Source organism: Chelonoidis abingdonii, chromosome 13 (genome assembly GCF_003597395.2).
Source record: "Chelonoidis abingdonii isolate Lonesome George chromosome 13, CheloAbing_2.0, whole genome shotgun sequence".
Taxonomy (NCBI): domain Eukaryota; kingdom Metazoa; phylum Chordata; order Testudines; family Testudinidae; genus Chelonoidis; species Chelonoidis abingdonii.
The window spans coordinates 11,156,221-11,181,224 of NC_133781.1; the positions used below are offsets into that span (position 1 = coordinate 11,156,221).

Sequence of the window (25,004 nt, forward strand, 5' to 3'; positions counted from 1 at the left end):
GCTGCCACGGCAGTGCTTTGAAATTTCAAGTGTAGCCATACCCTCAGATGATGTGTCACAACTAAATACAAGGTAGAACAAATTGTTTAGCATAAGTAGTCTAGTCAACACTCTCAGAGCCAATTCAAGGTGAAGTGGCCCATTAACACCTCTCCAGGCATAAGACAAAAAAGAGGAGTTGGTAGATTATAGATTGTTGTAATAAGCCATATATCCAGTGTCTTTATTAAGACCATGATTTTAGTTTTAGAAAAGTAGCTCCCAGGCTTGTCTTTTGATGCTGCTGTACAGGATGAAGACTGAGAGGACAGATATGGAATGACTGTTTTGTGAAAAGTGTGCACTCACAGGTGATATGATGGTTTTTGTATTTTATCATTTTTCTGTGTGAATTAATTTGAGAGCATAGTGTTTGTCCAGTTTCACCCACATAGCTGTTATTGTTCCACTTTGCACTTCATTGTCACAGCCTGAATTGGTGAAAGAGACAAGCTTTTGAGGTACACAGACTTGTAGAAGAGCTCTGTGTACCTCAAAAGCTTTTCTCTGGTCCAATAAAAGATATTACCTCACCCACCTTGTCTCTCTAATATCCTGGGACCAACATGGCTACAACAACACTACAAACAGTCACTTAATCTGACATTCATCCCCATTCCTACCAGAGTGCCAGATAGTTTACCTGAAGCAATAAACTAAAATAAATTTAATTCCTCCTGCCTGCTGTTGCCTATAGACTACGTTTAATAGAAATTAGGCTTTGACTGGAAGTTAGCTTAAGTGTAGAGAAGTATGGGAAATTGAACTTACTGGTGTGAGCAGAAACCAGAGGTAAAATGGGAAAATAGAAGTTAGCAAGGACCCGCCCCAAAGTTATGCTGTGGGTGTGTTTTGCTTGTAAGTGGTTTCAGCAGGATTTTTAATAAGTGCTTTTAAGAACTAGGAATGTTTTATTCAAATACTGTCTACACTGATAGCAGAGAAGGACGTGGTGTCTTGCCAGGGCTGTACAGTGATGCCCCCCAGTGCTCCCACTATCTTCCCAGCCCCAAGTTCAAGGAGATGCCCAGGCCAGCCAGGCTTCCTGAAGAGAATTTGGTTACTAAGCATCTTGTGAGTCCTTAGCAACGCTCCCTCCTCCTCGCTCCCTCCCCTTTCATCCCCTCTTGGCCAATGGGTGGGGTTGGGATTCTGTGTGTCACAAAGAAGGGGGTGGGCATAGAAGCGGAGGAGGAGGAGGAGGGAAAGCTGCTCATCACTGAGTGATCTGCAAGCAGCCTGTGCATGCAGGAGGCTCCCTCCTTTCTCAGCAGTAGCCAGCAGACGGGTGAGTGCCTGCATCTCCATTGCCATCCAGGAGCCCCCCAGTCAGTGGCTGCAAGGAGGTTCGGGGAGACAGTGAGGACGGAGCACCTGGCAGGGGCTGCTGGGCACCTACAAACTGAAAGGGGCCCAGCAAACATCTGGGCAGCACAGGAATCCAGCTCCTCTGTCACTGCCCAGCCTGTGTGAGCTTCAAGGGGGGAGAGAAGGGGAGGCAATAATGTAGTGGAGAGGGAGTCAGGGGAATTTAGCCTGGCCACTCCCCAAAAATCTCCCTTCCCCGAAACTAAATCTGCATATGTGAAGTGGGGGACAAGGAGATACTGTTAATGTTCATACAGACAAGCTAGTGGGGGGAATAGAATCCAGGGAAACTTATTCCCCAACCCAAGAAAGTGCTCTGCACCCCATGTATGTGTTTGGAGGGCTGAGGAGGTGCAGCTATTTACCTGTGGGGGAGGGGGGAGTAGATGGGTTAGTAGTTTTGGGGAGTGGGTCATACAGAGATGTGGGAAGGATATTACTTTTAGTGGGGGAACCAGGGCAACGTAGCTCTCTTTACTCCCCAAACCATCTGTTCCCTCTCTAAATGTCTATGTCAACAGGGGAAGGACAAGCATTTATTAGGAGGGAAAAGTCATAAAAATTGTCCTCCAGACTCCAAAACTATTTGTTTCCAAGGTCTGAAGATGTGCAGTGGGGACAGGGAGAGTCCATAATAGGGGGACAAAGCGGTGGCAGTAATTGATTAGTGGGAGTTGGCCATGGAATTTAATCCTTGCCAAAACAGCCAGCTCAGAGGACCACATTTTGAAAAGTTTTTGCTAATTTTGGATTTCCAGTTTGAGACACTTTGATCCTGATTCTTCAGAGAGGCTGAGAACCCACAGCTTCTGTTGATCTCAACTCAACAGCACCTCTCGAGATCATGTAGTAAGTGTCTTAGGTTGAGCATCCACACACCAAGGCAGCCAAAAGGGGTGGGCATTAAAGTTCAATCATTTCACAGATGCAGGGAATGTACTTTCCCTCCTCTTACTCATCTCTCTCTATTTTTCTGTGGTTTGTATTAGTATTTGCTAAGTTACCTGCTATTTATTATTGCTACTAATAACACTTTGAACTTCTCAAGCACTGTTCACTAAGCACATCAAAACATTCTCATAGAAGCTAGAGATGGAAATGACCTATTAGGTTACCTAGTCGCTCTTTCCAGACATTTGCAAATATGTACAGCATTTACCTGGGACTACAGCAGCTTCCAGACCTGTGTGTGGCTTACTGCCTTCCTCTTCCAGTCCAAACGTTCTGTTCCCGACTCTGAAGTTTAATAGTTTCCTGGCCTCAGAGAATGTCCTTTTCGCCTTCCGTGACCTCACTAGTTTTCACTGGTTTGCATGATCATTTGCAGTATTATGTTCCATATCATTTATATTAGGAAGCATTCATTAGTAATAATAATATTTTGCTCTGCTAAAGCAACATTTATTTGAGCACCCCAAAGATGAGTTCGAGATGTTTATTATTGATTAGTATAGCAGCATCCTAGGCTTTCATGTGACTTTCCTTCCATGTTGCGTGATTTTGATCTCACACTTTTTACATCTGCATAATTCCATAGGGCCAGATCCTCAACTGGTTTAAAATCATCATAGCTCCTTTGAAATCAACGGGCTAGCAGAGTGTCTGGTCCAGTGAATTCAGTGGTGTTACTCCTGATGTACAACAGTGTATGTTGGATCTGAATCAGGTCTGTAAGCTACCTTTTTTGTGGCACTCAGTGGACCCTATTTTGACCCCCTCATTCCTCTATTTTTTTTCTGATGTGCATTATCATTTGCTAAATATATTAAGATATGATATTTTTCTTAGTCTGCTGCTTCAAGCATGTTGTGTGTCTCCTGTCTATTCCCTCTTATGAATTTCAGTTATAAATCATCGGGATTTATTGGTTTTGCTCCTGGGAAGGAACAGGTTTTCTTCCGTTGTTGCTGAGGTGACTAAAACTCAAACCCTCCCTCCTCAGAGGCTTAGAACTTTAAATATAAACCAGTCTCTCTCATGGGGAAATTGGCCAGCATAGGTGTAGTGGAACAATTATACTGCTATAACTATGCCAGTATAACTCCTTGCCTGGACACTCTGTTCTGAAATAAAAGTGACGTTATTCTGGTATCACTCCGCTTTTTAAGGAATAAAGTCATTTCCCTGTGTAGACATACCCTCCATTGTGATGCATTGTTAAATAGCTACTACTCTTCACTCCCTAGAGATGGCTCCACTTCATTGGTGGGTAGATCCATGCGTATATGTGTGTGTGTGCATGTTTGGTGTGTAGCTTGCACAAAGGGCTATTCACTTTGTACAGTGATTTAGGATCCATGTGGCTAATAGGCATTGTATCAGTGCAGGATCATTAGAATGAAAATAGTGCTACAGCACATCTCTTCTCCTCTCTGGTCCTGACTCAGAAAAACACCTCAGTAGGTGCTTATGTTTATCCCTGTTCAGGAAAGCACTTAAGCACATGCTTAACATGAAGCAAGTGCTTAAGTTCCATTGCACTCAAATCCTATTAAAGTTATGCTTTAGGCTAAGCACCATTCCTGAACAGGGACCCTTTCCTGAATCAGGGCCTTTATTATTTAGGCCTGATCTACTCCTAAAAATAAGATTGACTTAGTCACGTTTTCAGGCCTGTGAAAAATGGCGCACACTGAGCAGCGTGGTTAGGTTGACCTAGCCCCGGTGTCGATACAGCTAGGCCTAAAGAATGTTTCTTTCATCAACCTAGTTACCGCCTTCTGTCCCTGTAGGATGCATCTATATTATGGTGCTACAGTGGCATAGCTGCAGCACTGTGGCTGTGCCGTTGTAGCAGCTGTAGTGAAGACGTACCCTTAGATTATAAATTCCTTGAGACCAGGGTGACCAGATGTCCCGATTTTATAGGGACAATGCCGATTTTTGGGTCTTTTTCTTATATAGGCTCCTATTACCCCCCACCCCATGTCCCGATTTTTCACATTTGCTGTCTGGTCACCCTGCTTGGGACAGTGACTGTTCGTTTGTTTTGTGTTCGTACAGCACCTCCCACAAGGGGCAGTTACAAGGCTCCTAGGAGTTACCCAATACAAATACATCAAAAAATAAACTTATTGATGTTGTTTGTAGAATATTAATATTGGAACAGGTTTAATATGTGAAGGGGTTTTATTTAAACTGTAAGGAACAAATTCTGGAGAACACATTTTCTATCTTGAACTCCTACAAATACTGTAGCTTTGTCGACAATATTGTCCATCCTCTTGCTGTAGATTGTTGATTCAAGTACAGGATCGTTTACTTTCTCCCTAGGGCAGCCAAAAGTCCCTTTTTATTTAAACCAGCAAATCAACTCTTGTAACCATAAGAGAATTCCCCATCAGCACAACATCCCCCCTCAGTGTGTTTGTGAATGGATTATAGGTATTGCACACAAGTAAGTATTCACCTTTTGAATGCCATGAGTATTATATTACTGATTCACAATTAGTTAATGACCTCAAAGTGAAAAGAACAATAGCAAACACAGTACAGTATGCAGTTACTTGAAACAAAATTCCCCCTATTCCTTCCCCTACCTCCCCCCCCGCCCCAAAAACCCTCCTGTGGGGTCATTCACTCCAGGGTGACAGTGGGGGAACATTTATTCAAATGACTTTTGAAGTGTAACAATGGTTAAACGTGAAAAGGCTGATCTTCAGGTCATTGTTCTTTTTTCTGTTTTCAAATATATTTATTCTCTGTTGGTGACTTTGACATCAAATTTTCTCTCCTTGCAAGTCAAAAAAAAATGTTTGCTTGCCTTGCTCCACCTTAGCAACACTGCATTTAGGTTCTGGAAGTTGAGCATGTGCACTTTCTGCTTGCTAAATTGTTGCTCACTATTGCAGATGTTGGAACTAGGAGTTCTGTGCAGTTTCTATCCTGCACACCCTGAGTACATATGAGTACATATAAGGAAGAGACTGCTCCTACTGAAAACTATGGAACTTGTGGGTTTGTCCCTGAGGCCCCAATCCTGCAAACACTTATGTGCATGCTTAATTTAAAGTATCTGAGTAGCCCTGTTGATTTTAATGGAGTTACTCAGATAAGTAAAATAAAACACATGGTTTCCTTGGCTCCCCAATCTGTATCTGTATCCTCCAGTTGTCTCCTCTCTTATAATTAAATTAATTGTAAATTCTTTGGGGAAGGGACTGTCTTTTTTTGTTGTGTTTTATACAGCTCCCAGCACAACAGGTCCCGGTCCCATGACTGCAGCTCCTAGATACTAGGGCAATAATCATAATATGTAAGGCAGGGTTTGCAAAATCAGGATCTACTGATGATAAATGAGGCATAATAAAATACAGCCATTGCTTCTGCACCTCTGTTAACTGTGCATTGTGGACAGCAGTAAAGGTTTGGGAGTGTGTAATGCTATCAGTTTGTAAGCAGGACTTCCTATTCTACTCAGTAGGGAGTTCTGCTTAAAAAGTCATGGCACAATATGGCCCTTGGTTTAGTTCAATAAGTGACACTGAGCAATAACTGTTTGTCTACACTTCAAACCCTGTGCTACTGTAGTGCTTCAGTGTAAACACTACCTACACCAGTGGAAGCAGTTTTTCTATCAGTGTAGGTAATCTACTTCCCCAAGCAGTGATAGCTAGGCTGACCTAGCGCTGTCTACACTGGGGGTTAAGTTGGCTTAACTACATCACTCGGGTGTGGATTTTTCATACCCCTGAGTGGCGTAGCGAGGTGAAGCTTACTTTTTACTGTAGATCAGGCTAGGAAACTTCAGTCTTCCTATATCCAAATATATGGGGCACGGTGAGATAGGCCTTTGCTTTCGAGAGTTTTAGGCTTGTCTTTCTGATACTCAAATATTGTACATGTTGGTGTTTTTATTATGAGTTGCATGTGTTTATGGAAGAGGTGTTGTTACGACTAAGTGGGATCTTGCTAAATGGGATCATTCTCTGTTGTCTTTTTGTGTTTGTTTTATGCAGGAAGTAAAAGCGAATAGCAGTTTTCTGTCATGGAACTTGTAGGCTCTACTTTAACGGCAACTTACGCCCACCCAAGACCAACACCTACTAACTTTCTACCAGCTATCAGCACCATGGCATCGAGCTATAAGAACCAGTTCCCTCACTACTCTTTGACCCGTAGCTTGAGCCTTCCATGGCGACCCAGCACTTATTATAAAGTAGCAGCCATCACTCCTACTTTGGCTCCCTCCTCCAAAAGCTCCCAAGGGTTAACCCAAAGCAAGATGCTTCCTTTTGTTTCCAATAGAACAGCGCTTTTCACCAGGTATACCCCTGATGACTGGTACAGATCCAACCTGACCAATTACAAAGAGTCAGAGACGTCCCGGCACAGCGCAGAGAGGCTAAGAGTGGACACATCCCGCATGATCCAGGACAAAGATCAGCAAACAAGGAAAACCCAGACGGACACTACCAAAAATTTGGGAGAACGGGTCAATGATATAGTATTTTGGAAATCAGAGCTCAACCACGAGATAGACGAGATGATTGGGGAGACCAATGCTCTTACAGACATGAAGAAACGATTGGAAAGGGCCTTGGCTGAAACAGAAGGTCCTCTCCAGGTATCAGTTTCATTGATAAATGCTGTGATGGGTTATAGCCTATCAGTTCCCCATCTGCAACCATTCAAATATCTAGTTAAGTTTCATTTGAGCTGGTTATGTCTGAATGTCTTTTATTAAGAGGCCCTTAGCCAAGCTGGAGATAAACAAAGCCCTTGCCATCTGATACATTTCCTATCCAATGCCTGTTGAGCAGTTAGGAACAGTATTTACTTAACTAAATATTTTCTCATGTACTACATGAAAAATCCTAATTAAGGTCACAATTTACAATGTCTTATTGCAAGGCTCAGATCAGGCCAAATTCATGCCTGGAGGCATTTCTCTGAGTTCAACTGGTGCTACACCAGAGATGTATGTGCTCCTTTATGTTTTGTTTCAGAGTAGCAGCCATGTTAGTCTGTATGCACAAAAAGAACAGGAGTACTTGTGGCACCTTAGAGACTAATAAATTTATTTCAGCATGAGCTTTCGTTAGCTACAGCTCACTTCTTCGGATGCATAGAATGGAACACACAGACAGGAGATATTCATACATACAGAGAACATGAAAAGGTGGAAGTATGCATACCAACAGGAAGAGTCTAATCAAATGAGATGAGCTATCATCAGCGGGAGAACAAAAAAATCTTTTGAAGTGATAATTAAGATGACCCATAGAAGGTGTGAGGAGACCTTAACATAGGGAAATAGATTCAATTAGTGTAATGACCCAACCATTCCCAGTCTCTGTTTAAGCCTGAGTTAATTGTATCTAATTTGCATATTAATTCGAGTTCAGCAGTCTCTCTTTTGCAGTCTCCTTTGTCGTTTTTTTTGTTGCAAAATTGCCACCTTCAAGTCTGTCACTGAGTGGTTACAGAGTTGAAGTGTTCTCCCACTGGTTTTTGAATGTTATGATTCCTAATGTCAGATTTGTGTCCATTATTCTTTTGCGTAGAGACTGTCCAGTTTGGCCAATGAACATTGGAGAGGGGCATTGCTGGCACATGATGGCATATATCACATTGGTAGATGTGTTGTTGCAAGAATAGGTTCCTGGGTTAGTGTTATGTTGTATGGTGTGCGTTGCTGGTGAGTATTGTTTCACGTTGGGAGGCTGTCTATAAGCTAAGACTGGCCTGTCTCCAAGATCTGTGAGAGTGAAGGATCATCTTTCCGTATAGGTTGTAGATCTTTGATGATGCGCTGGAGAGGTTTAGTTGGGGGCTGTAGGTGATGGCTAGTGGCATTCTGTTATTTTCTTTGTTGGGCCTGTCCTGTAGTAAGTGGCTTCTGGGTACTCTTCTGGCTCTGTCAATCTGTTTTTTCACTTCAGCAGGTGGGTATTGTAGTTTTAAGAATGCTTGATAGAGATCTTGTAAGTGTTTATCTCTGTCTGAGGGATTGGAGCAAATACAGTTGTATCTTAGAGCTTGGCTGTAGACAATGGATCATGTGGTGTGTCCTTTATGTTTTGATCACTTGGCTATTTTAGCTTGGTTGTTTATTATCAGTAACACATCAGCATATGGCAAATAGGTACTTTTGTGTGTCTTGAAAGATTTTCTTAACCCAAAGGAAGATGTGTTCCAAAGAAAAATTCCCATTCTAAGTGCAAAGATTACTGCCATTACTAAATATTGCAGTGTGATAAACATCTACCTTTGAACAGCACTAACATTAAGCAATTGGAACTTTTCCAGAGCTCTCTGGTGTAATTTTATTGGTCACCTTATAGTCGACAGCTATATTTTTTTTACCAAACAGGTAGCTCAAGAGTGCTTACTTCATCGAGAGAAGAGGATGGGAATCGACTTAGTCCATGACGATGTGGAAAAACAGCTGTTGACAGTAAGTTTTCTTAGCAGCCTAAATAGGGAATGGGGCACTTAACTGTAAAGACAGCTCTGTGCTGACCGATAGTACCCGGTGTTGTAGCTTTAACACATGTCCTCATCATTTCTCCTTATACTTACTACGGTCCAGATCCCCAAGATCCACTCATGGAGGGGACCCTCTCCATGCAGTCATCAGCCTTCCTATATGGAGTAGTGGGGTTCAGCTGCCTCTGCAGCACGATCCACCCTTTCCTCCAACTCCACAGAGGAGATCCACTCATGGATTGGGCTAGAGAGAAGGGGCAGGGCTGGGAAACATGTCAGCTCTGTGCAGAGCTGATGTAAGGAAAAAGGATTCAGCCTGAGTCCCATTCCTCGATGATGATCGTCCTTTAAGCGGCCTCCCAGGGCCAGCCACTTCCAGAGGGAATCTCCAGTAATGTGGCTGTACTGGCGGCGCAGTGCCAGCTGAGAGGAATGGAGCCTCTATGTGGATAGTCTGACCTCCTGCAAAGTGCTGGGGATCTTCCAAGTTTCAGGGCAGGCATCAAGGCACATGCCAGCATGAATGACAATAGGACAACTCCTTTCCTGAAGGTTTTATCATGGGAGAGACTGATCCAGCAGCAATAATTACCTGTTAAGAAAAGCATAAAACATACTAACTAAGGACCTGGCCTAAAGGCCACTGAAATCAATAAACTCTCATTGACTGCAACTTCAGTAGGCTTTAGATCAGGCTTGCTCTATCCTGTCTCTCCTTTTACACACCCCTCTGTCTGTCCGTCCATCTACCCTGTTGTATGGTTTCTGAGCACCTTCAGTGCTAACACTGAGTCACCAGAACATTTAACTAACCATCTGAATACAGATATCTGATGAAGCTGGATGACAACTCTTTTTTATGTTGGCCCTCATCCACCAATAATATTACTTGTTTTTAGTTAACATACCAAATCAGTTATACAAGACATTTTCCTTCATTTTCCAACATAACAGAGACTAAATACATCTAACTACCAGTGGGATAAGGAGGGTAGTAGATTCTGCACTAAGAACTGCTGTACTTAAGATTGCAGATTAGTTCTGTGACAGGTTCAGTCACAGAGAACCCCTTGGGACTGTCACCTGATGTGCTGAGACTACCTCTGAGCCCATTTTCCCTGCCAGCTTGGGACTCCAGAACCCTGCCTTGTTGTGCGAGACTCACTAGCCTGCTGCAACACAGACCCAGGTCAGCCACACTCCCAAAGCTGCAGACTTTAACCAAAAACTGCTTAGCAGGTCACCTATCTCCAGCACCCAGACATCCAGTTCCCAATTGGATCCAAACCCCAAATAAATCCATTTTTCTCTCTCTATAAAGCTTATACAGGGTAAAGTCATAAATTGTCCGACCTCTATAAGACTGATAGAGAATGATGAACAGCTGTTTGCTCTCCCAGGTATTAATCACTTACTCTGGCTTTATCAATAAACAAAAGTGATTTTATTAAGTATAAAAAGTGGCTTTAAGTGGTTCCAAGTAATAACAAACATGCAAGTGTAAGCCTAATACATTAAGAAACTGATTACAGATAATATCTCATCCTCAGAGGTGTTCCAATAAGCTTCTTTCACAGACTAGACTCCTTCCTAGTCTGGGCCCAATCCTTTCCCCTGGTACAGTCCTTGTTAGTTCCAGCAGGCATCTTAGCTGAAAAGCAGGGTCTTTCTCATGACTGGGACCCCCTTTGTCCTGCTCCACCCCCTTTTATAGCTTTGGCACAAGGTGGGAATCCTTTGTCTTTCTGGGTCCCCACTCCTCCTTCTAAATGGAAAAGCACCAGGTTTAAGATGGATTCCAGTATCACATGACATGGTCACATATCACTGTAAGACCTCATTTTTCATTACATACCCAGGCAGGCTCACAGATAAACAGAGCCATTTACAGTCAATTATCCTAGTCAGTGGGAGCCATCAAGATTCTAAACCACCATTAAGGACCCACACTTTGCATATTTACAATAGGACCTCAGAGTTATACTTCATATTCCTAGTTTCAGATACAAGAATGATACCTTTATACCAGTAGGATGAACACACTCAGTAGATTATAAGCTTTTTAATGATACTTTACAAGAGACCTTTTGCATAAAGCATATTTCAGATACATCATATTTACACTCATAAGCATATTTCCATAAAACATTATGGAGTGCAACATCACAAGTTCCTGTTGTAACCCACTTACTCCAGTACTCAAAGACTTTCATCTTTGAAATCTTCCAGGGATGGTCTCTACCTGCAAGTGGAACTTCTTTAGAGAGCTTTTGCATTTGTTCCCCCCTCCTCCATCCATTAAATAAAGAAGCTCACAAGAGGCCAGGACCCAGCATGAAGAGAAGGTCTGTCTGACACAGTAAAAGTGGGTAATTGGCTTCTGGAGAGACATACGAGGTAGCTGCACCATGGCATACTTGTAGGAGGTTCCATGTAGTGTAGTTATAGCTATGTCTCTCTAAGATATTAGAGAGAGACAAGGTGGGTGAGGTAATATCTCGTATTGGACCAAATTCTGTTGTCTCTCTCACCAACAGAAGTTATATAAGATATTACCTCAGCACCCTTATCTCTTTATAGGAGGTCCTGTTGTTGGCAGGATTTTCAGAAAGAACGTAGAATTGGCCTAACTTTACTCCCATTGAAGTCAATTGAAGGTTTGCTATGATCTTCATTTAGGCCAGTGCTGAGTGCTGTGGAAAATTCCAGCCTAAGGGTGAACTCTTGCCCCCATTGAAATTAGTGGGAGTTTTGCTGTTGGCTTCAATGGGAACAGGATTTCACCCTAAAGTTTCAATTCAATTGCGATTATTAATATACGTGGAAAAACTCCCATTGACATCAGTGTAAGCTGGACCAGGCCTAGTGACCGAGAGTCCATTTTCACGGTATTTCCAGCTCCTGCCAATCCACACAGATCACAAACCCCAGGCATGTTTTTGTAGACCATACACTGGCCAAACCACTTGGTCGCTTGTTCCTCGGTAAATGTCAACTTATATAGGCAAATAGCACACAGCCATACTGTTTCTGGGGGATGCTTTCATCATAAGGAAACAACACATTCTTAACAGAGAGAGTCACATTGAAAATTTAACCGCTGAATAGCTGCGTCCCCTTAGAGTGCATCAGAATTGGGAAGTAGCTCTTTAAATAGTTTGTGAGTCCTCTAGCAGTGCTCTCTGTGTTTCGGGTTTCAGAAGCCATCAGCACCTGCCAGAGCAGCAGTGTATGTGTACAGCTAGGCTTTGTATGTTGATGGATGTTTATTAAACATGGTTATGTGCCCCCACTGTGCTCATGTGGTTCCTTTATATTATATTTGTCATGTAAAAAGCAAACAACTCTACGACTGAAGGTAGAATCCTAATCCAAAGTTCAGTGAAATAGGGAGTGATTGGAGAGACCTCATGAAACTGAAACTGCAGCCCCAGGTACTGCAAGTGAACTGCTCATTGAGAGAATTTTTTTCCTCATGAGTCAGGTCACCAAAAATCATGAGGTTGTATTAAAAAAAAATCAAAGTTCAGTTCTTTTTATTGTTATCTTCTGAATTTTGAGGCTTGCAGAGGAGTTGGAGCATATTTTCCAGCTTTCCTCCACTACCATGAGGGCTCAGAATTTGTTTTGAAAAACTATGAAATTTTAGATTCAAACCTAATTACCTGCCTCCAAGAGCTGGGGCTTTTAGAAACATAGCAAATATTACAAGTCTTCTGCAAAATCACAAGAGTTGGCAACACAGGCCCTTCTTCTCCTTTCACTGAGTTAAAGGCAATAGCATAGTTAGAAAGAATTTCTATTGTTTGTATTGCAGTAGCACCTAGGAACCCTAGTACAGGACCCCACTGTGCCAGGTGCTGTACAAACACCGAACAACAAGATGGTCCCTGCCCCAAAGGGTTTACAATCGACGTATAAGCCAAGAGAGACAGATGGGGGAGTACAAGGAAACAAGGAAATTTCTATTAATCAAAGTTAGAAAAATCCAGCTGTGTGCTATGGATCCAGAATAAAATGGTTACTCCTGACAGAATTCTGTGCTCCCAATTCATATGGCCCCTATATTTCTGTTCTAAGCAGCCTCAGAGACGCAAATCGCTGCCGGGGGGAGAGGGTCTGGGGGTGCGTTCCTGCGGGGGAGACATTGATCACCATCAGGGGCCAGGGCTGGCCAACAAGCGAGAGAGACTCTTTCCTCTCACTTGCTACTGAAACTCGTGGAGCGGGGGTAGGTCTTTTTTTATGCACTAAGAAGGCTCTGACCCCAAGACAGAAATGTAGCAGTCTTCCTACTAGTTAATTGATCTCATTCTCTGAGGTAGAAATGTAGCTGCCTGCCTGCATAGTAACATGTCTATAACTTCTTGACAATTGACAAAAATCTTAATTACATATTAGTATCATGTTAGTGAAAATTTTGTTTTTAAATGAAAGAAAATAGCTTTTGTAAAAAAACAATAACCCATTTTGTTAATGTTGCTGTTGATGGTTAATTGATCTCATTCCCTGAGGCAGAAATATAGCAGCCTGCCTGCATAGTCATGTTGTTAATGTTCCTATGATTAGTTAACTGTTCCCATTCTCAGTCAATTCCCTCAGGAGCATAAAACCTGTAAAAGTTTTAAGGCCCCTACATTGCCAGAGTGATGTAAAGCCTTATAAATGACAGTACAGAAATCAGCCAGGAAGAGCTATGTTCTCGCTCACTTTTTTCCTGTGCCAAAGTGGCACAATGGGGTTCGATTACAGCTCAGGATTTATTTTACTTACCCGTTTTAACAAAAAAGACTTTAAGGGCAAATAAAACATTGTCTAAGCAGTCAATAAAATGTCAGGACAGTCAGAACCAAGTATTTCCCAAAGTATTTAGCCAGATCCAGGACAATGATTAGCAAAATGTATAACTTTCATGTGTGAAAGTCTGAGCAATTTAAAATTACATTCTACTTTTTTTTTCTGCTTAGTTTTCTGTAATGTAATTTAAATGAAAATCCAGGATTATAACTGGAATGCAGGGTACTAGTTACCAAGTGTTTGTAACTTAACTTTCATGTATTTAGGAAATGCTGAATAGTTATTGTGACTTTTTTCTGTTTTGTAGTTTAAATAACTTACCAAAACAATTGAAATCAGTGTGACAGGTTTATTTATTGAGAAATAAAATTTGCAGAATTTTTAATATTTTGGTGCAGAATCACCCAGGAGTAATATGTGATTTATCTCTGGACAATAGGCAGGTGTGAAAGTAACTTAAAGGACTTAGTGGTATGCTGGAGTTCTGAGCAGGGAGCGTGGCCTCAACTGGAAGAGGCATGGCCTTGACTGGAAGAGACGGGGCCTTTAAATACCTGGGCCTTTTAAATCACTCCCAGAGCTACCAGCTGCAGAGGCATCTCGGAGCCCTGGGGCTCAGGGGCGATTTAAAGGGCCCATGGCTCCAGCCACTGAAGGGAGCCCTTGGCCCTTTACATCGCCAGCCTGGGGAAGCCGGTCCAGTCCGGCACAGCATACTGGCTCTTGCTGGTATGCCATATCGGCTTACTTTCACCTCTGACAATAGGAGGAGAAGGCATTCTGGGAGCTAATAAGCCCGATTCTCAGATGGTGTATGTAGAGGTAGCTCAATTGCTTGACGTGGGAGCAAACTAGATTTACACCGGCTAAGAATCTGTCTCTATACTTGGGACTCCACACTGATGTCTGCATGGGAAAAATGTTTTGCAATCCAGTTTTCAGGCAGTGAAAGCTAATGCTAATGCCATAACTCTTGTACTACTGACTGTGTGACTTCAAAGAAAATATCTTCCTGATTTCTGACTGTGGATAGCTATGTATCATTGTGGCATGTTCATCTGGAAACATAGGAGTGTGCTTCTTCTGTCATCGCAGAATTAGCTATCCCTGCCATATGGCAGGGAGGTACATCATAAATGCCATGCACCCAAATACAGTGATTAAAATTAGACCAGTTGCCAAAGACAGCAAGTAAGGTACAGTGGTTGGAAATCCATGAGACTAATGTGAAATTCGAACCTCAGTGTGTAGAGGGTAATCAGATGAATGGTCAGCCTGAGTAAACTCATGTAGATTAAAAGGAGAAGCATTGGGAGACATTCTGTCTAGGCCTTGCCTTCATCAGGGTATACTCAGGACTAGCTGGCAGGATGCTGAACGTAACTTGTCAACACTGACTGCAAAGCCATGCTCAGCATCACATTAGCTAGTTTGACTCCTCACGGTCATGTTTTAACACAACTGTAACAAAGTCAAGCCCACCAGGAGACCGATCCTGGTCAGAGCTCCTCAGTTATGCTGGTGGGGGTAACTGCAACACCCCATGAGGAGTGTAACATATTGGCCTGTATACAGTGGGAGATGGATCCATGGTTCCATCTACTCCCTTCCCCTCTCTGTATTTATCTACCCCGTTTTCAGTGAATTGTCCCCTAACTGGGGACATAAGGACTAGCCACAATCCACATACATTAGGAACGTCTGCAAAGTCCTTTAAGATCCTCTGGAAGGTGCTATATCCATGCAGAATGTGTGTTTCATTGTGTGTGAACAAAAACATTTCATGTAGGGCTTGATTGTGAAACAACACCTCACCTGGATCAGGGGCAGTGCATAGCTGCCCCATACCAGGAGCTGCCCAAGGATACAACTGTTGCTCCCTGCACCCAGCTTGCTCCAACACGGCAGGAATTTGTTACTGGACCCAAGCAGTGACTGCCTAAATTCACACCGCACGTCAGTGGCAGAGTCAAGAATAGGACTCTAGTTACTTCCTCATCACTGCGCACATATTGTGCTGGCTCAGCTGTACTGCCTAGAGTATGGGAGGGATGAAGCTAAGGCTTTGCTTAGTCCTTCCACACTTCCTGCATGCTCACTTGGGGTATAAGGAGTAGCAGGCACACAGCACAAGGTCACTACTGCGTGCCTAAACCCCGAGTTCAAGGAGGCCACGTCGGCGCATGAGGGAGGGTTTCAGAATGAAAGTTACCTGAATTCATAAGCAAGGACATTGACAAAATTTTGATTTTTGTCAATTGACCAGGAAGTTGACGTCATCAAGTCGTGTCAGGAGAGGATGAAACGCCACCTGGATAAGGCGATAGCCCAGCTTGCGTAAGGAAGAGTTTCACCTCAACTTTTCTTAGTAGCATTATATTCTAATTTCTAATGTAAACACCTCAGCAAATCCCCTCCCCACTCCAAAATACAGCTTATGGCGGAAAAATGTCTTGCACACTTAACAGTTGCTCAGCTCGTGTTTAAATTTGATCTAATTGTTGAACAAGTTGGTGTAGACCCAAAGGATATGATGCAGTGTTGTTTTTTAATAAGAGTAGCTTCACTTAGAGAGATACACCACCATGGGTAAGAAATATTTGCTGTGGACCTAGGGCAAGGTTTCCAAAAGAGCTCATTCACCCAAAGTGCTGAGCTCTCTTAGAAATCTGGCCATTTGTTTTGGTGCGTAAATAGAAGCTGTGCTCTTTAGACAATCTGGCCTGAAATGTCCTTCTAAAGGGATACATGAAACAGGCCAGGGATATTTTGGAGCTGCCAGATCATTCCTTCATATATTACATTCTGTTGCAGGAATATCATCATCTAATGACTAAAGAACTTTACTAGGAGTCAAAAGACATAATTCTTACTCCTTGCTCTACCATTGAGTTGCTATGTGATCTTATGCCTCATCTTCCTCATCTGAAGATAGAGATAGCACTGATCTTGCTCACAGGGGTCTCGTGCATCTTGAATTGATCCATGTTTGTATGATGCTTCGGGATGCACAGATTAAAGGTGCTATAAAAGTGGAAGGTGTCATTATATCCTCTTCTAACAGGCATGTTCTTCTTGTTTGGGTCATTCAGAAATAGTAAACTCTTCCATTTCTTTTGAATTATATTCCTATGCTAAGTAAATACTAGCAATCTTGTGCTTGACGTCAGTTGGGCTGATGGGATAAGTAAAGGTACCTCTGAACCACTCTTCTGTTTCCCCCCAGTTCTTGGGCCACCTGGGATTGAACTGGTCTCTGGTGCTAAGTACTTGTAGGGTTACTCCATGGATTTGTCCATTAGGGTCTGTTCCATGAGCTCTGCCCTCTCATCATTTCTTGGACCCGTTAGAGCAACTTTAAGTCTCCTTTGTCTTGTTGGGGTAGTGCAGAAGGGGATTGCCCAGAGCTGGAGATGTGGCCTGTTATACTCATCATTATTTACTCTGCAATAATGGTTTTTCTCATGTTACAGCTCTGACAGGGCAGCCCAGCACGAGCTGGAGAAAGACCTCAGTGATAAGCAAGCAGCTCACCGGATCGATGACAAGTGTCACCATCTAAGGAACACTTCTGATGGCATCAGTTACTACAGAGGAGTGGAGCGGGTTGATGCTACGTAAGTATACCTTGAGAATTCAAGCTGTTTGGGCCACAGGACTGGATAGAAAAGGTTCTACCTGCATGATCCAGCCCTTTGGCTGAAACTACTGAGATGATTTTTGCAGGAGAGGTCAACTTTCCCTTTATTATGGACTGCTACGTGCCCTCCCCCAACACACACAGACCACAGCTGCGTGTCGCTTTAGCGCACTTGTTTTAACAATCAGTGGAAACTGTACAGTCTCTTAAGTGTATAATGACTCTGTTGAGTGCACTGTAACCAAAAGATTACAGTGTGGGCAGGATATAAGCCTTCCTGTATGATACAGGAGGGAGATTGCGGGTTTGAACACGGGAGAGTTAGAACAGAGGCAGGAGGCAGAAGAAGAGAGGAAGAGTAAAGTTCATGTAAAGCCTAACTTGAGACACTCAGGCTGAGATTTCCAAAGCTGCCTAAGTGAGAAACTCAACTGAGTAAAATTAATGAAATTCTGTGTCCAAATCCCTTGGGTGGCTGAAAAAATCCTAGCCTTAATTTAAAGTGACATTGTTGGGTTTAACATGCATGTATTAGCTATTGGTCTGTGATGCAGTTGTTAAACTTCACATTTATTTTTCAAATATTTTTATATATATTTTATAGCTATATAAGTCAGCATTGATCTACAGCCCACTAAATCTGAATTGCAACCTTCACTTAGAAAAGGCTGTTGGTTTTGATTGCTTCCTAAAGAAGACCTGGTAATGGGCATCATATAAACAAAATGGGAATGAAGTGAAAGAAAGAGCATTGATCTTGAGATATAGTTCTGCTCTTTATTAGAGCAGTGAATGAAAGAGGATATAAATCAGTACATGGATGGTTGTACCATAGCTGGCAGAGGGCTAAAGGAGTAAATTAATGTTCACTAGTACATGTGTTCTTCGTGAGCTGGAATAGATTTATTTAATCTTTAAATGTCAATTGATTACCTCCCTACTGGGGCCAGAGGAATTTGGATGAGCAGCAGAATAACAACCAAAATGAATGGAGCCCAAAGCTGATCAAATTCACAGATGGTGGATGAGATGTGCAGCAGGCTGGCATGTCTGAAATGATTACTGGAGATATACTTTTCTCCTAGAACTGGAAGGGACCTTGAAAGGTCATTGAGTCCAGCCTCCTGCCTTCACTAGGCAGGACCAAGTACTAATGTTTACCCCATATCCCTAAGTGGCCCCCTCAAGGGCTGAACTCACAGTCCTGGGTTTAGTAGGCTAGTGCTCAAACCACTGAGCTATCCCTCCCCCCATCTTACCTGGGATTTAAGGGTTGCATCAGCCTTGTTCTGACCCTTTGCACAGGGATGGATTTCACTCTGAATAAACAGAAATGACTAGGAAGAACTCCATGTACTATTTATTCAGTGTGAAGTTGCTATAAATCTTACTGGTTGGAGTGAGTTGATTGTAACTTGTGTCCCCTGGACTTGAACATACTCAAACTGTTTAGAAATATGTGGTTTTATTAAAATCTTTAACATGATCCAAAAGTCACCATTTAAGACTATGTATGTGGAGCTCTCTTCATGAATACGGCAGACTTTATATTTGTCTGAATGATAAAGATCAGCGTTATGAATGAACTGTAGCCGGATATTCTAATTTTTATGCAGCAGAGTCAGGATCACAGATTCCAGCAAGGATCATTTTTATCCAACTTCCTCCCGAATAGAATATGCAGTTGCCTGTAGTCAGCCTTAGCTACGTTATGCTATTGCATGCCTCTGATTTTGTTTTCCCAGGATCTCTGTGCCAGAGTCCTGGGCCAAGTTTACAGATGATAATATTCTCCGCTCCCAGAGTGAACGAGCTGCCTCCTCCAAACTGAGGGATGATATTGAAAACTTGCTGGTTGTGACTGCAAACGAGATGTGGAACCAGTTCAACAGAGTGAACGTTGCTTTCACTAATCGCATCTCTGAGACAGCGGATGCCAAAAATAAGATCCAGACACATCTGGCTAAGGTAATCCATAGAACAGTAGGGCTGGAAGGGAGTTTAAGATGTCCTCTAAACCATCCCCTCTGGGTTGAGGGAGAATTAAGTAAATCTACACCATCCCTGACAGGTGTTAGTCTAACTTGTTCTTTAAAAACCCTTGATGACAGGGATTCCACAACCTCCCTAGTAACCTGTTCCAGTGCTTAACTATCTATATAGTCAGTGCTGTTTTCCTAATATCTAACCTAAATCTGAACTTTCTAGGCTTTCCTCAAGGTTGTTGCTTATAAATCGGAGCCACAGAGTAGATTCTTTAACTTCACAATAGAACTGGTCAAAAAATGGGGTAGGGGGAATGTAGAATGTATTTATTTGTTGCCTTTGTTGTTGTTGTTGAAATAGTGCTTATACCAGGTGTGAAAAAGCAGAACAGACCAAAATCTATTCTTGTGTGAAAATCTGTCAATAAGGCTACGCAGGTGTAACTGTCAGAAGGAATTGGCCCATGTTCTCATTCCCTTCTCGAATCACATTCCACGCTTACCCAAGATTTTCCACTTGGGAAAGAAGTTAGTTTGAGCTGGGGCAGAAAAAATGAGGACTAACTTCAGGTTTATTTAGCTTTAAGTTTTTGGAATGAAACTCAAAAGAAATCAAACGTGAGGTGCTTTGATGGTGGATTGAACTGTTAGAGAACCAGCAAATGGACAGAACCTGCCTTTAGCCAGTCTTTCTATCGTAGCCTGCTAAGAAGTGGATTTAAAATCCTTGAGGGAGAGGGGAAGGAGAAACCTACAACATTGTGTGTTGAGCTTCTTCCAGTGCTTTTGCAACCCCTTAAAAGTACAAAGATGCATTGGCCTGTGGAACTAGGCTGAGCATGAGGAAAGAACTTGGTTGCCTGTGCATCTCAGTTCAATACAGTATTGAAAACAGTGCCTCATAAATCTGAAGCCCCTCGAAGGTACTGTAGAAGTTAAAGTACTGATATCCAGAATGGGATCTTTTGTTTTGTTTTTCCTACAAATGTGTGAGAATCCGTTCCTTATTCAGACGCTCCCTGGGTTATGCAAACCCGACTTACGGAAATCCTCACTTAAAAGTTCCGTAAGCTTTTTTTTTTTTTTTTTTTTTTGGCGTAATAGTTGCAGATACGTTCCCAGCTTATGCAAAATTTGATTTACGGAATGCCTTGCATAAGTTGGGGAGCGTCTGTACATGGGAAGGGCAATAGTTCTGGCTGGACAATGCCAGCTCAAACTACAGCCACAGCTGGCGCGGGTTCCCGCGGTAACCGGATTTTTAGTATCCAGTCACCAGTGTTAACTGGATACCTTCTCTAAAGATAAGCCTTAAAAAAAGAGATCCTCACTCTGTTGGCAGGAGTTCTAGAGTTCTGCGTGCACCTGATCTTGCTCCCATTCTGGCCATTAGCAGGGGAGCCAGTGACATCAGTGGGATTGGAGAGAGCCCAATATCAATGTCACCTTTGTAAATATTATTCTCACGGCAAGCCATTTCCCTCGCTTTCTCCTCGCTTGTGAATATGGATCAAAATGTAAACATGTCAACCAGCTGTAGTGTAAAATACAGAGGCTGTGTTGGGTATAATGTTGGCTGCTTGTGGAATTTAGGATCTCCCGCTAAGTGATGGAATTTTGAGGGGGCAAGAGAAAATACAAAAATGTATTCTCTAAATAGCAACGTTCATTTGTGTATGGGCTGGTTTTGTTTAATCTTAGACACTACAAGAAATCTTCCAAACAGAGATGACGATAGCAGCCATTCGAAAAGCCATCAGAGACAAAGGGCCGCCATTAAAGGTGGCCCATACCCGCCTCGACGAGCGCACACGGCGGCCAAACGTGGAGCTGTGCCGGGATTCCACCCAGTTACGGTAAGGCAGGAGTTCAGGTTTACTGCTATATTTAAGGCAACATGATTCCATGCAGTGGTTGTTACAAGCCACCAGCCATTCCACCAATGTTTCAGTGCTGTCAGGGCACTGTAGCATTCACAGTTTTGCAAGATGACAAATAGAAGTTAATACAGCTCAGTTTTTATGTTCTTACCTGAAACCTGATGTTACTAGTAAAGTAAGCTAATTTCCTAGGCTTTGTGTGGTGTGGTGCTAACCTCATGCAAACCTTTCCACCTCCAAAGGAGAACATTAATGGTTTTTGTCCTTATAAGAGAGACACTAAAGAAGATTCTTGAGTGGCCATGTTGCTATTTTTAAGATGCAGAGCATCTTTAACCCCCATTGACTTCAGCACTAGCTGAAGCACTCAGTACTTGACAGGATAGGGCCTTCAATACTCAGTATTTTAACTATGGAAGTGTTTTGGCTGTTTCTTTTTCAAAACTAAACCTCCTCTTGCAGAGGAGTCCAGTGCCTAGAAGAGAGCTGGGGAGGGCATCTAGGGTCTCCAAAGGTGCTGCTGGGGCCTGATCTGTCCTTTCAGCAGGAGGTTTGGCTGTTACTTCCTCCCTGGCCTGTCTCTTTTCATTGATATTCCAGCTAAAGCTTTTTGGCTTCCACAGCCCAGTTCCTAATATCAACCTCAGATGAAATGCTGACCCCACTGAAGTCAATGGGAGTTTTGCCATTTGACTTCACTAGGCCCAGAATTTCACCCCCAGTCTTGATTCAGTGACTTTATCAGATATCTGACACGGGCAGGGCTGCACCCCCCACGCAGTGGGGCTCCCTAGACTGCATTGTGTTCCTTATAACTGTACTCCAATGAGTGTCTGCTCTGGTCAGTTACCACAGGAGAGCTGAGTCCATCCTGAGTTCTGTGCACAAAAACACCCTTCCTCGGTTCATCTGTGCAAGGACCATGCACAATCTGGTCCTTCATGTAATAGTGCTGCTTAGACTTAACCAAAGAGCCTCCCTAATGCCTGACAACGTGAGTTAGAGAAATGCTGTTATCTCTGTTGTACAGATGTAAAACAGAGTCCCAGAGAAACTAAGTGACTTGCTCAAGCTCACATAGTAAGCCTATGACAGAGCAGGGAATATGTAAGCGGGGGAATGGTCCCACTGTTGTGGGGAACTTTCCTGGCTTCTGCACTACCCCAGTGAAATGGGCTAGCGGAAGATTCTGAGTCCTCACTCCCACTTCCTTTACTCAGGGGCCTCCCTGTCCTCGTAGACTCCCCTTCCACTCTCCTGTCTGGCAGAGTCCCTCTATCCCCAACAAGTCTGGGCCCAGGATTCCTGGGGGGTTCAACCCCCAACCTGGCTGTGGTCACCTAGGACAGGGGCTAGGGTGTCCCTACTCTGGGGTGCTCTCTCTGCACTGGACACTTCCCTGACCCACTAATCATTACTTACAATTTAAAGCAAATACAATTTATTTAATCAGCAATTAATTTAAAAAAAGAATAAGGAAAAATGAGAAAGGTTAAAGGAAGACACATCACCCTGCTGTGTGGCAGGGAGCATTACAAACAGTGTCTCTGGAATGTCAGGCAGTTCACAGTCTGCTCCTTATCAGAGGGGTAGCCGTGTTAGTCTGGATCTGTAAAAGCAGCAAAGAGTCCTGTGGCACCTTATAGACTAACAGACATATTGAAGCATGAGCTTTCGTGGGTGAATACGCACTTTGTCAGATGTCTGTTCCTTGTAGGTCCCAGGCCTTCTTCTCAGGCCCTGACTGTGCTGCAGGGATGCTGTGGATTGGACACTTGCTCTGATGGTGGCCACACACCTCCGGGCTTTGGGTAGTGGGACTCTTCTTCCCAGCATCAGCCCCTCATCGGGTTAAGATGCCCCTCCCAGTCTGGCCTGCAAGGACCCTTGGCTGGGGGTGTCTTTCTGCACTGGGCCCTTTGATCAGGGCCCCCCTTGGCTGGCCCCAGCTGCTCACAGCCCCTGGCTCCAGACTGCTCCAGCTCCAGCCCCACTGTTCTAGCTCTGGCTCTACTTTGCCTCAGCACTGATGCTGCTGCTCTGCCTCCAGCCCCCTGAGCTGCTTCGCTGGCCCCTCTGGCTCTGTGGCTGCAGCCCTGCTCCCAGCACACGGTCTGCTCTCCCTGGGCTGTGTCTCTGGCTCTGTGGCTGCAGCTCTGCTCCCAGCACAGGGTCTGCTTTTCTGGCCCTTCTGGAGCTGGCAGGGCTCTGCTCCCCAGCTCAGCTTAGACCCCTGCTTTCTCCATAGCTCGGCCCCACTCTGTCTGAACCAGACAATTCCAGCTCACACAGAGGATGGGACTCCTGGCCCCTGCCCCAGGCCTTCTGACTCCCTGATTAACCTGCCTACCCTGTCAGTCAGGCTGACCAGGGGCATTGGCTTCTCCCCATTGTTCCTGAGGACTGTCAGTCTCAGAGTCCTGATTTCCCATTGACCCTTCCACTTTATTTTGGCACGAGGAGTTAGCCAACCAAAAGAGCTCCACTCAGTTTTAGTAAGGGGACAAGAGTCCCCTTACAAATAGAACGTGGGTCTCCCAAATCACAGACTAAAACACCCTAATGCTAGACCGTTCCAACCCATCACACCAGTCACCCAATACATCACAACACAGCCGGTGTGCTGAGATAACTAACAATAGTGCATCTTTGCAGTGAGTCAATGTAAAGATCTGCAAGACAACTGTAAACTCTGTTTAGTCATTGTAACTAAAATTATTTCACTGACTGTTCTCTTGGCATCCTGAATGTCTTTATTCATCTATCATTCATATTCTGCTCTTTAATTTTTAAATTCTGCTGTTTTTCATTGTTTACACTGTGCATGTGTGTGTGTGTGTGTGTGTGTGTGTGTGTGTGTGTACGCGCATGTGCAAACAAGGAAAAACTCAGAAAAACAAAATGAGAACAGGAAACCACAGCTTTCCATCACTTTTCTAAACGGCGCTGTCTGTTGCGTGAGTTGTCTCCATGTATCACTAGAGTTTGAGAGCAGTTTGTTTGTTTGTTTAACCCCACCCCCCTCTGAAGGCAAAAGGAGTTCTGCCATTGTCTTCAGTAGGATCCAGGATCAGTCTTAAGTCAGAAACATGTACATGTAATACGTTCAGAATGTAACCAAGATGGTATTTAACGGCACAAAAAGCCCTGTAAATAATGCCTTGCCAGGAACATACCTAGTTATAGGACTATTTCCATCCTAGAATCTACTAGAATATCTTTTTTTCTATTGTTGTCTTCTAGCCTGGTTAATGAAGTCCATGAAATCGATGACACCATCCAGAGCCTTCAGCAGAGGTTGAGGGATGCAGAGGACACCTTGCAGATGTTGGTCCACACCAAATCTAATCTGGAGCATGACCTGGCTGTCAAAGCCAACTCCCTGTTCATTGATCAGGAGAAGTGCATGGGGATGCGTAAGACCTTCCCCAACACTCTTAGGCTGGTGGGGTACACATAGGCCAATATAGCCCTGAAGCTGCTCCTGCGCTGATTAATGAAAGCATATATGGAAAGGGTTTCCTTGGTGGCACTACAGAGTTTTAATAATATGAGGTTATATTTTCATGTATTACAGGATGCACTAATAGGAATTAAATGATCACTTTCTGTGTGAGACTGTGTGTTGGGAGACTCCCCTCCACCCCACCCCATTGGTGGCTATACTGACTCATAGAATGTGCAGAGACTGTCTGAAAGGGTGCTGTTTGACACTGAGAGAAATACCACTCCATAGTGGGAATTATTCCTGTCGTCTCAACCTGTAATTTTGAAATCTAAAATTGCAGGGTCTTTTGCCTTTGTTTCTCGCTAGTGGGAAAAAAAGCAGAAGTAAAACTAAAAATACTCGGCAATTAGAGTAAT

At 43.4% G+C, this 25,004-nt stretch overlaps 1 protein-coding gene across 1 annotated transcript; it reads left to right on the forward strand.

The window, feature by feature from the left end:
• The first annotated feature begins 1,244 nt into the window (after positions 1 to 1,244).
• Positions 1,245 to 24,725, forward strand: TEKT3 (tektin 3). Its single transcript, XM_032777078.1, has 8 exons — positions 1,245 to 1,327; positions 6,366 to 6,973; positions 8,723 to 8,806; positions 15,902 to 15,972; positions 17,109 to 17,252; positions 19,021 to 19,243; positions 20,962 to 21,116; positions 24,384 to 24,725. The coding sequence occupies exons 2-8, from the start codon at positions 6,395 to 6,397 to the stop codon at positions 24,598 to 24,600; spliced, it is 1,473 nt and encodes a 490-aa protein (XP_032632969.1). The 5' UTR covers positions 1,245 to 1,327; positions 6,366 to 6,394; the 3' UTR covers positions 24,601 to 24,725.
• Positions 24,726 to 25,004: the final 279 nt, after the last annotated feature.

What these genes read in the sequence shown, in the direction of transcription:
- TEKT3 (XM_032777078.1), top strand. Translation starts at nt 6,395, where the DNA reads ATGGAACTTGTAGGCTCTACTTTAACGGCAACTTACGCCCACCCAAGA. An exon ending in TGGAAAAACAGCTGTTGACA is followed by an intron (nt 8,807 to 15,901) that starts GTAAGTTTTCTT and finishes TCAATTGACCAG; the next exon opens with GAAGTTGACGTCATCAAGTC. An exon ending in CGGGATTCCACCCAGTTACG is followed by an intron (nt 21,117 to 24,383) that starts GTAAGGCAGGAG and finishes GTTGTCTTCTAG; the next exon opens with CCTGGTTAATGAAGTCCATG.